Raw genomic sequence first — 13,600 nt, 5'->3', positions numbered from 1 at the left:
ACGTCATCCCGACCAACGGTGTCGTCATGGAAGTGTAGCACCCACCCTCCAGTTCCCCCTCAGGTAAATACTGTTGGCTCTGTCAGCACTGTTGCTGTTGTTAGCACCGCTAGCTGCAGGCCGTCGGCTCAGCTGTCACCATGTTGAGAGCCGTGCGGAGGCAATAGAAATACTCAGAATCTCGCATTTAGCACCTTTAATTCTATGAGATCATGCTGTAATTGAAAACATTAAGCATCATTTTTAGTGCAGATGGTTTTGATTCATTCTCTGACGTGTTTGATTTTTTTCTTTTATTCAAATAAAATATTAATGTTATATAAAATGAACACATGCAGTTAAAACTGGTTCAAAAATGTACAGTAATTTCTATAAACAAAGATTACGTCAGGAACTTCTCTCATGTATCAACAGTAGAGATGCACCGATCTGATTTTTTCAGTCCTGATAGGCCTCACTGTGTGGAAGTGACTGGTATCATTCTTTTATGTGTGAGGCAACATCCGGCTTGACTTAAACATTGCTTTCCTAACTTTTTAAAACAAAATGTAACAAATAAATACATAGATATAAATTTACAGACTTATATTTGTTATTAAAATAAATAAATTGTACACCAGCAACTTGGTAAATAATCTGCAAAATGCAGCAACAAATTAGTCAAAATTCCCGTAGATAATGTATATAGTATATGATCTATTTGAACTGAGTTGAATAGATTGGCCCCATTGTCACTGATATCCGATCCACCTATTTCAGTCAGTATCAGCCTGATATCCAATATCGGTGCATCCTTAAAACAGAGATTAAATGTCCAGTGTGTCTGAAGTATGACAACAGGTTTAGCTGCCATGGTAACAACCTTGATGCTGCTCTATAACAACCTTTTCTTTTCTCATCTCGAGGATAAGACCCCACTCCCCCTTTCACTGGTCTGTATATCATTATCCAGAGTCAGTAATCGCATATAATAACAGTAGCAAAACTCAGTTTGAAGAGAGGCGTACACAAGTAGCAGCTGTGCCCATGTGCATTACAAACGACCTCGCCAACTTGAAGGTAACAGTGCCTCCGAGGTTACATCCACCCAGGGAGACATGCCGACTTTGAAGATTCAACACAAGGAAGGAAGTATGTCTCTGGAGGGGAGTCCTCGCCTCAGAGTGGGCATGTGTTGTCCATCCTCACCCCTCTCTCTCTCTCTCTCTCTCTCTCTCTCTGGTAGCTATCCTTGCCCCATGGTGTTTGAGAGGGGTTTTGAGTGTTTGGCAGGTTAAATTTAGCCTATTGATGTAAGCTGCATTCCATTCACAACAGACACAGAGACACACTCACAGTTTGCGTTTAGTGTCCGGGAGTGTGAAGATCAGGGAAGATCAAACTACCCACTGTAGGTTGACCCCTGAGTCTCCGTGTCTCCCCTTCAAGGATACAGGTTGCACACTATAGGGATACCATCACAGGTACGGACAAGCGTCGCCACGGTGTCTTTTGTGTAATTATGTGGTTTATTTAAATGATATAGAAGTTAGAACATTCGAGAAGGTCAGTGTATTGTGTTAAAATTAATTTTATTGAAATTTTCCATGAATTATAGGAGTCACTTTCCTATTACCTTATTGAAACGCAACATTTGACAGATATATTTTCTATTTTTAAAATTATATTGCTTTGCTTTCTCTATAGTTTGCATGTAAAAAGTTTTTGTCACAAATATAATAGCTGCAAAATCAGCAGATGGGGCACAATTGAGTAATTGAACATTTGATATTAATAGTGTTGTACCGTGTAGAAACATGTTCTGCATTTGGCAACAAAGCAAAGATGCTAAAAATATGTGATTGCACCATACAGCCACCGCAAATGTACTGTAAGTTATATTGGATATTATGTTTGATACTTTGTACTGCTGTCCAGCTACGCATACAAATTTAGGAACACAATATTCACCCTTGACCTTTACACATTTATCTTTTGATAAACATTAAAGGGAGATACCACTAACATTTGCTCAGAAAATATTGGTCCAGTGACGGGGCCAGATTTAAGAATTATGTGTGCGGTACTGACGCAAGTACAATGGGGTTTTAGGATTACGCAATACATTGTAATCTATTAGATGTAACCTCTACAGAGAGATTATTATAACAAGCCCTGATATGGCAGATTTATTCAACGGGGTGCCTTCCTAATCATCCTCAAATTCCAGCAGACAGCAAATGGGAGATAACTCTTAAGAGTAAAAACACTGTATAAATAGTATATTATGTAACAGAAAGGGCAACTTCTGTCCTTCTCACCTTCTCAATATTGTCTGTTTCACTTTGACAATAATACAGATTGAAGATTTTTTTACTCTGACAACTGATGAAAGGCGACTTTACGCTTTAACACCAAACACCAACTGTGTGTTTAGCTGTAACCTGTCAACGTATGGACTAGCACTGCATTGATGTTCTCTATAGGGGTCATAGTATTCGGATTAAACCTCCTTCTTTATGACTCGGGCAGAACAACTGCATCATGTGTCCTGTATGTGTTTCCAGTACTCCTGCCAAACTTGCCAAAGCCACAATGTCACAATTCTGTACAATGCCAACCGGAGAGAGGAAGAAGCGTGCAGCAGCTATTTGCCGAGAGGTCCACGGTACCAATGGTATGATGTTAGAGCTGAGGCTGCTGCAATAGAATATCCATTGTGAATCTGGGTTCAAAATGTCAGGGCTGCACTCCGGCACTTGCCATAAATAAGCTAATGAGATGATTTACTACCTATGGTGGCTAATCCTTTGTCGTTGTCCTTTTCAAAAGTCTATTTCTGGAGAGGGGAGGGAAGTTGTGAGGGCCAACTGTGTGTAGCCGTTGGGATAACGTGAAGCTTTGTGACAGCTGCGGTACATACCGTCTGTAGCGGTGGATGAGGACGCATCGATGTCCATCCAAGACTAATTCTCAAGTACAATGATAACTCATTTTCCATGACAGGGCTTACAAAATGGAAAATTAGAATTTTTTGTGACACCTTTGATGTCATTTATGGAACCCTTAAACCTATTCAGCTGACAAAATGATATCAGAGTATATTTACAGTATATTGTGTATCCAGCACTTTACAGCTCTTAAACCAGGGCTGGATTTAACCCACCGTCTCAATCGTCTGCCACTATTCCCCGAACCCCTTCCCAAGTTAGTTTGTTAGTTTATTTTTGTGGTTGAATATGCTGCATGTAAGTATAATATCAACTGATGCATTAACAGTATTAAAGGGGACGTATCATGAAAAACTTGTGCACATACATTTAGGTATCTGGAGTGTCTACCAACCCAGACAGTTTTTTGTTGGCTGTCTAGATCAGAAAACATGTGATTTAACAAGCCATTCAGATTTGGCTCCCCTTCCTATGTCACATGCAGGATCATTAGAATATACCACCCACAGCTTGAGTAGGAATAAAGGTGCTCCATATTTTTCTCACAAGCCAATCAGAGCAGACTGGGCATTTTTCAGGAGGAAGTCAAAAAGAGACAGGCGCTAAAACGCCAAAGCATGTAATAGACTCACCTGTCCACCAGAGGACAGTGTGTCAATGTCACGCTTTGCCTCGCAGAGACGTCACGTGAATATTAAACGCCTGTAGGAACATGCAGTACCAGCAGAGGGCAACAAAGTCATTCACTTGGGTTCAGGCAAGAAAACCACTTAGTTAGGTTAAGGGAAAACTGGGCTTAAAATAAGAACGTAAACTAAGTAAACGTCATTACGGAAAAAACACATGACAAATGTCACTAATGTAACTTGCAAAACAAGACACTGGTCTCGAATACAGGTCTCCCACTTGAAAGTCCTGTGTTTGTTGTGCCCATCCACCTCCCCACCTGTCCAACATGAGTGGTCTTTCTCACTTTATATACTACGTGACTAGCTCTGAAGTTAGACGTCCGTCACTACACAACACGTGAAAAACATCACGTAACAACATGCATGTAATATTCATGTCTCGGTGACACAAAACGTGACACTGACACGCTTTCTTCCGGTGGACAGGCGGGTCTATTACGCGCTTTTCCGTTTCGGGAGGGGATCTTAAAGACACAGGCGCTAAAACAGAGCATTTCAGACAGAGGGTGAATATTCAGACAGACAGTATGAGAAAAATAATGTGTTTTTTGAACATTAAAGCATGTAAACATGTTCTAGTAGAAATCCAAACCCAAAAGTATCAACCTGGAAATGGGCATGATATGTCCCCTTTAACTTTGTTTTGACACAGGACCTTTCTACAAGACAGCCTAATGATTACAGGTTAAAGGCGTTCACCATTTCAGTCTATATGGGGCTTTGTAGCGGATATTTCCAACAAATGTGCAATTAATGAAATTATCATGATTGCCACACCATTAACTTTGGGACCCACTTTTGTGTGTTAATTGACAACCCAATAACATCAATGACAAATATTTTGTTTGGTTATCCTCTTTTGAAAACCATTACCATTATGCAATATGCAACAATAAATACACTGATTGTTTGATTAATGATTGTCTACTAAAGCTGCATGTTATACAGATTGTTTTCTTCCTCTTGGATCCAATCCAAATCCAATCCAAATTTATTTATAAAGCACATTTAAAAACAACAAAAGTTGACCAAAGTGCTGTACAATTATACATAAAAAACACATATAATTTATCTTCATCTTTATTTTTGTCTCAACAGGGGATGTTATGGATCTCGGAAAGAAGCTCAGCACTCCTAAAGACATCATGTTGGAGGAGTTATCGTTGCTTTCCAACAGAGGCTCCCGCCTTTTCAAAATGCGCCAGAGGAGATCTGAAAAATATACATATGAAAGTATCCAAAATGAGGCAAACGCACAGCTGAACGTAAGTCAATCTCACACAGTCACTTCATATATGTTTGAAATAATCAACACTTCAATTCTATGTTTTTGTCATTATCTGGAGTTCTGGCATTATTTATTAAATTGTCTGTGTATTACTCATTAAGCAAATTTATCAGGAAATATGCTCTTGAAAAAAGTGTTACAACACGTGGATGATAACAGAGACATCCAGACAAGTCTTGTGAGAGGCTGCTCGGGGCACTTTGCTGCAGAGCAGCTCCTCTTTATCAGTGCCTGTTGATGTGTTTCTGTGTGTGTGCATGCATGTCGCTATGAGTGTGTAAGTGTGTGTGCATATCTGGAAGACAAGAGCAGCTATAGATGTACCAGCTGAGTTGATAACCAATACATGTACTGTACTTTACTCTGTCTTGCAGAATGATATTTTACACACTGTGGAAATTAAGGTGGACGCACCACCAGCCGATGGAGAAACTGCCAATCCAGAAATCACTGCTTCAGGTGATCATGCTGTTCAGCTAGTGAATACAATATGTTGCATTAAGATTTACAACATTAGTCGAGATCTAAACATGATTATCATGAGTAATAATACATGTGCAAACATTACTATTACATTTGGTCATTGAAAATCATTCCTACTGTAAATCCAACATTTCTTCCACTATCAAACTGTAAAAAAAAATAAGCTGTTATTCTGCACAGTCAAATAACAGTGACTGATTATTTAATGCTGTCACAATAATGACAACTGATATCTTACATTCATAACAGCTGGTCTAGTTTTCATGTATGTAACTATGATTCATTATATAACCTGAGCAGCTTTAGATGCTTAATTATATTATATTATATTATATTATATTATATTATATTATATTATATTATATTATATTATATTATATTATATCATATTATATGAGTCCTGTGCTTATTCTGAAATGCTCCAGTAGGGTGTCATCCCATGTCGACACATTATATGATGAGTGCACACTTCAACTATGTGCTATTTTAAGGCCTCAGATCTCAATGACGGACAACTCAGTCTGCCTGTGTAAGTGTTCTCTAAGCACAGTCTCTATTCATAATCCTATCCGCTCTAAAACTTTAGCCTCCCCCCCCCCAAAAGAAAAACACAGCTAAAGAAAACAGCTCAGCATTAACCCGTAAACTGCAAACCAAACCGTCAGATCATTCTGTTGCAATGTTGGGACAATCCTTCACAATGGGATCTCTCTGGTTTTGTTTGCTCCTTGACAGACACGACCGCAGAGAAGTCAAACGCCGATGCTAAAACAGCTATGCCGAAGATCTACCACTCTCCGTGGGATCAGGCGATCCTCAGTGACCCCGACCTTGCCGAAGCCCTCAAACTAGCAATGTCAGCACCAGACGCACGAGCAGACCTGCCTGACTACAAATGCTTTAACCGGTGAGAAAACTATGAGCACATTTTAGTGAATTAGTACAGCCGCTGCAACACATTCTCATCCCAACTCGTCACATTGTGACACTTTGTCAGACCCTTCAGCGTCACTTTTTGTTTGCAGTAAACACATTCTTAATGTTGTGAATTAAACAAAAACACTTGCTTAGGATTAGGCAACAAAACCACCATAGTTAGGTTTAGAAAAATACAGTACAGTGAAAATGACACGGGGCCTTGTAAACACCAGACACGAACGAACAGCTGATTGTAACGTGACACACGGGACATGAACAGCGGTCTGCTGGATGAAAGCCTTGTGTTGTTGGACCACCCATCTCCCCTCCCACCCGCCCTGTGTGTCTCTTTTGCTCTTTAAACTACGTCACCACACTCCCAGTGCACATTCTCTGAGCGTCTAATATTGACGCGGATGGGTTTACATTGTGCGTCTCCGACCGATGCTAAAGGGTGCCTTGTTCGGCGGTATCTAGTGCTGACGGTCATGATGAAGGGTCGGTATTTGACACCCTGGGAATGAGAACGGGCTGACCATTCACACTTTATGTCAATTACAGGGTTGCCACTCCTTTTGGTGGGTTTGACAAATCTCCCAAAGGAATCACATTCAAGCTTCCCGAGCTGGACCTGAACCCGCTCCGGTACCCAGAGCTGCAGGAGCCGGGCATAAAGAGACCCACTTTCAACAGGACGGCCTTGGGGTGGATATCTGAGGGCACCCATCTGATCTTACCTACTATTACCCTGGAGCCCATCAAAATCCCAGAGTCTGACGACCTGTAGGTCTCACTGTACGTAATCTGGCTGTAATATTCTGGCCTTGTCTGTGATGGCATTTAGCAGTGCAGTCACAATTCCTTAACAATATTTTTGATTTTTTTTCCCCGTTCAATGGACACAAAATGTTTCATGCATTTAGGGTGTTTGGTGTACACTTAAACTGTATTCAAAGAAAATCATGTAAATAGCAAAATGAATGTGCTATACATCACTCTCAAGAAGAGTTTCCACCGATTCTGAAAGCAAAACTGTAAATTTTATAGATGTTCAGATGAATTGATGAATATGTTATGTAAATAAAGATTGAAACTTATTTATTTGTGGCACAGAGCTGGAACATGCAGTGAGTTATATCTAGTTATTATTAGTAGTAGTAAGAAAATAATTATATTACAGAAAAATACACAAATATACTTGTTTGTTGCTATTTATAAAGATCTAATCTAAATAACTCTAATAACTGAATATACAAATAGAAATTTTAAATTAATCTAAAATCAAACACAGAATTTCTTTTTTTTATAGATTTGTAGAAATAAAATGTGAGAGCACAGTTTTATAGCTCAGATTTATTGTTGACTCCTGAAGAGGAAGAAGACATTATTTCGCACTGCAACTAATACAATTTTATCTCGATGAAATAACGAATCATTGTGGGAGGAAGGCTGAGAAACCTGGACTTTGACCTGCGATGGCACAGACCGTCATGGACTCAAAATCTTTGACTTGTACAAAATGTACAAAATGGATATAGTCACATGGCCTGCCTTGTTTGGAGAGGAATAACACTAAAGAGAAAATGTAAATGTTTGTTCTGTATCGTTTCTTGTCGCAGTAACTTTACAGCCTCACAACCAACAGTAGCAACACAAATACACTGAATGTCTGTCAGCAATATTTTGATGCTTTTGAGCTGAAAATATTCGAGCTGCATGATTTTACTTCTACAGTTTAAGTGTATTGCCTTCTCAAACATACTGTATATTGGTTGTTTAATAACTAACTCAATGCACATCATTTTAATGCTTCTGAATGTAACCGCACCATTTACAGCTGGAAAACAGAGAGAGGAAATACAGGAGAGAAAACTCTGGCCAGTGGGAACTCATGAGCAGTCTTAAAGGAACAGTGTGTAGCATTTAGCGGGATCTATTAGCAGAAATGGAATATAATATTCATAACTATGTTTGCATTAGTGTATAATCACCTGAAACTAAGAATCGCTGTGTTATCGTTGGCTTAGAATGAGTCCTTCATATCTACATAAGGAGCGGGTCCTCTTCATGGAGTCTGTCACATGGATGTATTAAGAGAACTGGATACAGCATTGGAGGCGGGGCCCCGTTCATTTCTATGAAAGTTGCTCAGTGGCACATGAAGCCTAAATGGCTCGACTTCCGAGTGGAAAAGTACCCAGATCTTCCAGCTATCTTCCGCATCCATTGGGCCCATTGAGCAGGCGCAGTAGCGTCCGCTCGGTCAAATGGCTCGGTCACGGGGTCACAGCTGTCATGCTGCCGTCACAGCTTGCTAACTCCGTCTCCCAGCCCTCGCTTCAGCCTCGGTCTGGGTCTCATTCACATGAACGGAGGAAGGGAAATAACTCTGGATTCAGCTATTAGTGCATTTTACAACTTTAAGGACCTAACGATTTAAATAAGGGCTATTCAAGTGTTCATACTGGGAAGTTGATTTACCTCAGAAAATATTATCCGCTGAGTTACAGACGTCTCTTTCCCAATGTAAGTCTATGGGAAAGTCATTTTGGGTCCAATGGCATCACATAATGGACACGGAAGTTGTAGTACCACCATTTGGCCACTAAGACAATTGGCATCAACGACCAGCGCTCTTCCTGGGGGCTTGGCAGATCCTCTTCATGGAGTCCGCCATGTTGCTCTGCCATGTTTCTATAGTAGCCCAGAACGGACAAACCAAACACTGGCTCTAGAGAGCCTTTCACGTTTTTACGTTACCTGAAGGCCACCGTAGTTCTCCAACACCCTTGTGAAACTGCGGCAAGGTGAGCCGCAGAGTGCAAAACCGTGTTACCGCCAACCACCGTCAGACTCCCGTTGCTCCTAAAGTAGTGTTATATAGTAAGGATGGACTCTGAGCGAGGCGTTACCATGGTTTTGCATTCAGCAGATCATGTTACCGCAGTTTTGGAAAGGGAGGAGTGAGTGTAGGGATACTCAGTTGGTTGCAATCTGCAACCACACTACTAGATGTCACCAAACCCTACACACTGTATCTTTAATGCATGACTGTCATTTCGCCAAAACCTCAACAATCCAAAGAATTAGCATTTTCCATTCACACAGAATGGATATGAAAACATGGTTTTATTTTTTCCAGCTGTTTCATTCCTGTCATGATAAGAAATGTCCATTTGTATCATTTTAAATGAATTCATACAGCAGCTGTTTATTTTTTGAGAACTTTTCTCACCCACTCCCAAAAGGATGAGCTATTTTGAGACTTAACTGCGAGAAAGTCTAGTTTTACCATGAATCATAACTGGTATCACAGCAATGCTGTTGTGTAGCAGATTCAATACAGTATCTGACACAGGCCTCAACATGTAAATCCTGTTTTATATAGAAGGTGTACTGTCAATTGGGGGCAGTTTTTCTGAGACAAAAGTCTATAAACCTGATAATAATAGAACTAACTGAACTAAAACTACTGTATAAACTCTAACTGCCCTGATTTATAGTTGCTATTTTAGTCATTTCTGGCTGAACTACTAGACTCTGGAAACTGAAAAAAGAAAGAACAAAACAGATACAAAAAAAAACTGCCTCCAAAAATAAACTAAAGAACAGTAGAGTTTGACAGCTCATCTGAACAGAGCTCAGCTGTGCAACATTCAGAGGGTGAAATACGAAGCCTAAAATAAATAATACCAAAAGCTCTTCATGTGTCTCGAGGGACGTTTCAGTGCTATTGCTGGAGACAAGATCAGAGAAAAGCTATGTACAGTCAGACTGTACCACCCCATAGTCTGCACATGGTCCACAATTTTCCCATATATTCGCTTCAGTATATAGCACTGACATGTATGACAATGATGGTAGAGCCTTATTTGAACTTCCTGCAGTCACAGCCACAGTGAATCACCGATATAGAAGATGTGCCTGTTTAATATTTCCGAACAGATTTCATTCTTGGACTCAAAATCTTCTCAGTGTAACAACTCATGAGCAGTGAATTACACTGTTTTCACAGTCTGGCCCACATGCTGTAGTCTCACACGTACACACACACATATACTGTAAATAATCCACACTGTATTTGCAGGAAGTGAGAAAAGCAGCAGGCGATGAACACTTGGCATGTGGCATGAGGATTCACTGCGTCATCAGATCACTCATTTTGTAACATGAATAAAGAAAGAAAGAAAGAAAGAAAATGTTGTTTATTATGTTGCCTAGTTTTTGTGTGCAAAAGGCAGAAATGTGTCTTTGATTTGCATGTGCAAAATCTGCTATTAAAAAGGGTACATTAAAACATTACATATCACATCCAGACGGAACACATTAAAACACATTTACATTAAAACACAATAGAAGCTATACATTAAAGAGGACCTATTACGCTTTTGTGCTTTTCCCCTTTCCTTTAGTATGTTTTATATATATTTTTTTGTGCATGTAAAAGGTCTGCAAAGTTACAAAGCCCAAAGTTACAAAGCCCAAAGTCCACGCCGAAGAGAGTTACTCTCCCCCACAGAAACACTGCTCCTGAACTGCCTTCCTGAAGTCCCACCTTTTCTTCCGTAACGTGATGATGTCACAAAGTAACACACATTTGCATGATACTATTGCATGTTTGGCACATCCTCAAACAAAGCTAGTTTGAGCGGAGCTGGAGCGGAGTCCGAAGAGTTTGGTTCGGTTGACCAATCACAACAGAGTGGACCAGCTGACCAATCAGAGCAGACTGGGCTTTTCGGGAAGGGGCGGAGCTCAAACAGAGCGTTTCAGACAGAGGGTGAAAAGAGGTGCTGCAGTACAGCTGGGGTGAGATATTAGAGTAAAGCCTTTTGTTAACATTACAGCATGTAAACATGTTCAAGGAGAAACCTAAAATACAAGTACGCACCGGAAAATAAGCATAATAGGTTCTCTTTAATTGGAGCAGCAGGTACTCGATGGTGAGGACTGAATCAAGGTTGCAATCTGCAACCAGACCCACTAAAACTTACGTGGAAAAAAACATATTCTCCAACCACTGAGTGTCATTTTTGCTGACTGAGGTTTGTACTGCACCATCAGTCATCCTGTCTACACTTAAAACCTGCTCAGCTCTGCAGGCTCTCCCCTTCCAGACCCTCCATCTGCTCCGAGTTTTGTGATCCCATGTCCTGTTTACTGCAGATTCACAGAGAGGAAGGGATTTAGAATATATAATATGAAAATTAATGCTTAAACCTGCAGTAGGCAGAACGTTTTTGGCATCATTGGGCAAATATTCCATAATAGTCTTTCATTATATTGTAATTCAAGTGTTCTGAGTTATAACTAGACTTCTGCACCTCCTCATGGCTCTGTTTTCAGGCTTTAAAAAAATCTAGCACGTGACGGGAGACTTTGACCAATCACAGGTCATTTCAGAGAGGGAGCGTTCCTATTGGCTGTGCTCTGGCTGGCGGGCGGTACTTGGTACCTCAATTTATCTCAACATGGCCATTTTTCAGCTAAACAGTACACTACAAGATGTTTCTGAAAACATTTGAAGAAAGAAATAGACATTACAGTAACAGAATATTGATTGATATTTGATCAGCGCTGCCTAGTTTGACCGCTTGATCGGAGTTCACGAGTGATTGACAGCTGCTCAGAGACGACGAGGCTCCAGATCAGCTCTGATTCGTTGTTTTCCTCCGGTCTGTGAAATCATGCAGATGCCATTAGGAACACCGGAGGACACCGAAGGACACATAGACTCATGATTTCAGATTACCTGTCTCATGCACTATACTGTCAGGATATAGTGACCATTTTATAAAAAAAAAAACTTTTTTTTAATCATATTTGCTCCATTTCTACCTACTGCTGCTTTACTATTATGTGTTATTTGCACCAGTGTGATGAGAAAAGAAGGGAAGCAGGAAAACTTCTGTGTCCAATGTGGATTATTATTATTATTATTATCACAATTGTGGCATATTTACACATTTACGATACGATACGATACGATACGATACGATACGATACGATACAACTTTATTGTCAGTTTGCACTGAAATTCATTTTGCATCCATAGGCAGCTCAGTTTGAGAAAAAGTACACTGTTACCATAGACAGACAAACAAGTAAGACCCATCAGACAAAAAAAATAAAAAACACATCACATTATTCATACATAACCCTTTACAAAATGACCATCTGTCCTCTGGATTTACATGTCTTTAGCAGCACATTCATTATTATTTAGCAACAAGATGGACTGTTCTTTAGCCTGATGCAGGTTAAATGTAGGGACTCTGAATCGCCTCTTGGAGTTGCAGAAGTTGATATTTCCCATTTAAAACATGGTCTTTTTTCTCTTCAAATCAGAATATAAAACTGTATATTCTGTTGTTTGACATTTAAAAGAGAGAGAGAGCATTTACAACAACAACAACAACAAAAAATACAGGCAGGGTTTAGTCCCCACAGTGCTGCTGCATGATTATGAAACCAGTGCAGTCATGTGATGTCTTCTCTCATCATCATCATGACAAGTTGGAAGTCTGACCTTCCGCCAGCCAGCACACAGACACACAGTTTGCCATGCATGCAGGGGATTGAAGATTGCACTACAGCAGAACAGTGAGCAGCAGCAGCAGCAGTGCACCAGAGGCTACACTAGGGGCAGAGTTTGACCTCTCAAGTCTCAAAACATCACTAATCCTCGTCGGACATTCTGGCACACAGGCCATCCACTGGTCCTGTTTGTACACAGCAGAAAAAAAAAAAGGGACGATTTTCTTCCACCGAAATAACGCCATCCCACTCGGTTGTGTGTGTGTGTGTGTGTGTGTGTGGAAGTAAACACAGTGGCTGCTCAGCCTGTGTGCGCGTCGGAGGGATTTGAAATGCTGCACTATGGCAGATAGTGCGTTACATGCGTCTGGACATATCTGCAGTGTTTTCTAGCCAGTCTCATGTGGAGGATTCAGGGAGAAGAAGAAGAAGAAGAAGTGTTGTGATTTGCACGTTGACAGCTGGACCTCTCCTGCGCCTTCATCATTGGAGGCAAAATCAGCTATATACCCGCTTCCCTTTAAGGTGAGTCCTCCTCACAACACTTGTTTTTGTGTCAATGCATGCATGCAAGTTGCGACATATTTGTGCTGCTGACCGGAGCGACAGTTCAGTGGTGGTGCAACGCTGGGAGAAGCATGTTGTCTCCTCCTGCTGCTCTGCTCTGGGAGCTTTAGGCTGTTGTCTTTTAACGCTGGAAAAGCTCAGGATGGTCATAAAATCCCGTCCAGTAAAGGATTTATTATGTCCTCCTT

General features: G+C 40.5%; 2 protein-coding genes across 3 annotated transcripts in view; both read left to right on the top strand.

Moving 5' to 3' along the window:
• Window positions 1-1,327: 1,327 nt before the first annotated feature.
• Window positions 1,328-9,512, top strand: myoz2b (myozenin 2b). Of its 2 annotated transcripts, XM_074629950.1 has the most exons (6): window positions 1,328-1,463; window positions 2,547-2,656; window positions 4,718-4,884; window positions 5,282-5,366; window positions 6,126-6,297; window positions 6,870-9,512. In XM_074629950.1, the coding sequence occupies exons 2-6, from the start codon at window positions 2,575-2,577 to the stop codon at window positions 7,093-7,095; spliced, it is 732 nt and encodes a 243-aa protein (XP_074486051.1). In that variant the 5' UTR covers window positions 1,328-1,463; window positions 2,547-2,574; the 3' UTR covers window positions 7,096-9,512. The 2 variants fall into 2 exon arrangements, with proteins under 2 accessions (XP_074486051.1, XP_074486052.1); XM_074629951.1 differs by lacking the exon at window positions 2,547-2,656 and having other exon boundaries at window positions 1,347-1,463.
• A 3,354-nt stretch (window positions 9,513-12,866) lies between these two features.
• The window catches only part of usp53b (ubiquitin specific peptidase 53b), a 30,431-nt gene continuing 29,697 nt past the window's right edge, over window positions 12,867-13,600 (top strand). The window contains exon 1 of the mRNA XM_074629947.1: window positions 12,867-13,370. The gene's annotated coding sequence lies outside the window, so the exon portion shown is untranslated. The remainder of the gene's footprint in view (window positions 13,371-13,600) is intronic.

The sequence above is a fragment of the Sebastes fasciatus genome, chromosome 3 (genome assembly GCF_043250625.1).
Source record: "Sebastes fasciatus isolate fSebFas1 chromosome 3, fSebFas1.pri, whole genome shotgun sequence".
Lineage (NCBI taxonomy): Eukaryota > Metazoa > Chordata > Actinopteri > Perciformes > Sebastidae > Sebastes > Sebastes fasciatus.
Note: the sequence above shows the minus strand (reverse complement) of the source record. Positions and strands in the feature narration are given on the sequence as shown.

Bases quoted from the DNA above. Each gene is read 5' to 3' on its own strand.
- myoz2b (XM_074629950.1), top strand. From the start codon at position 2,575: ATGTCACAATTCTGTACAATGCCAACCGGAGAGAGGAAGAAGCGTGCA. The intron at 2,657-4,717 runs GTATGATGTTAG...TTGTCTCAACAG, and splicing joins AGAGGTCCACGGTACCAATG to GGGATGTTATGGATCTCGGA. The intron at 4,885-5,281 runs GTAAGTCAATCT...TCTGTCTTGCAG, and splicing joins AGGCAAACGCACAGCTGAAC to AATGATATTTTACACACTGT.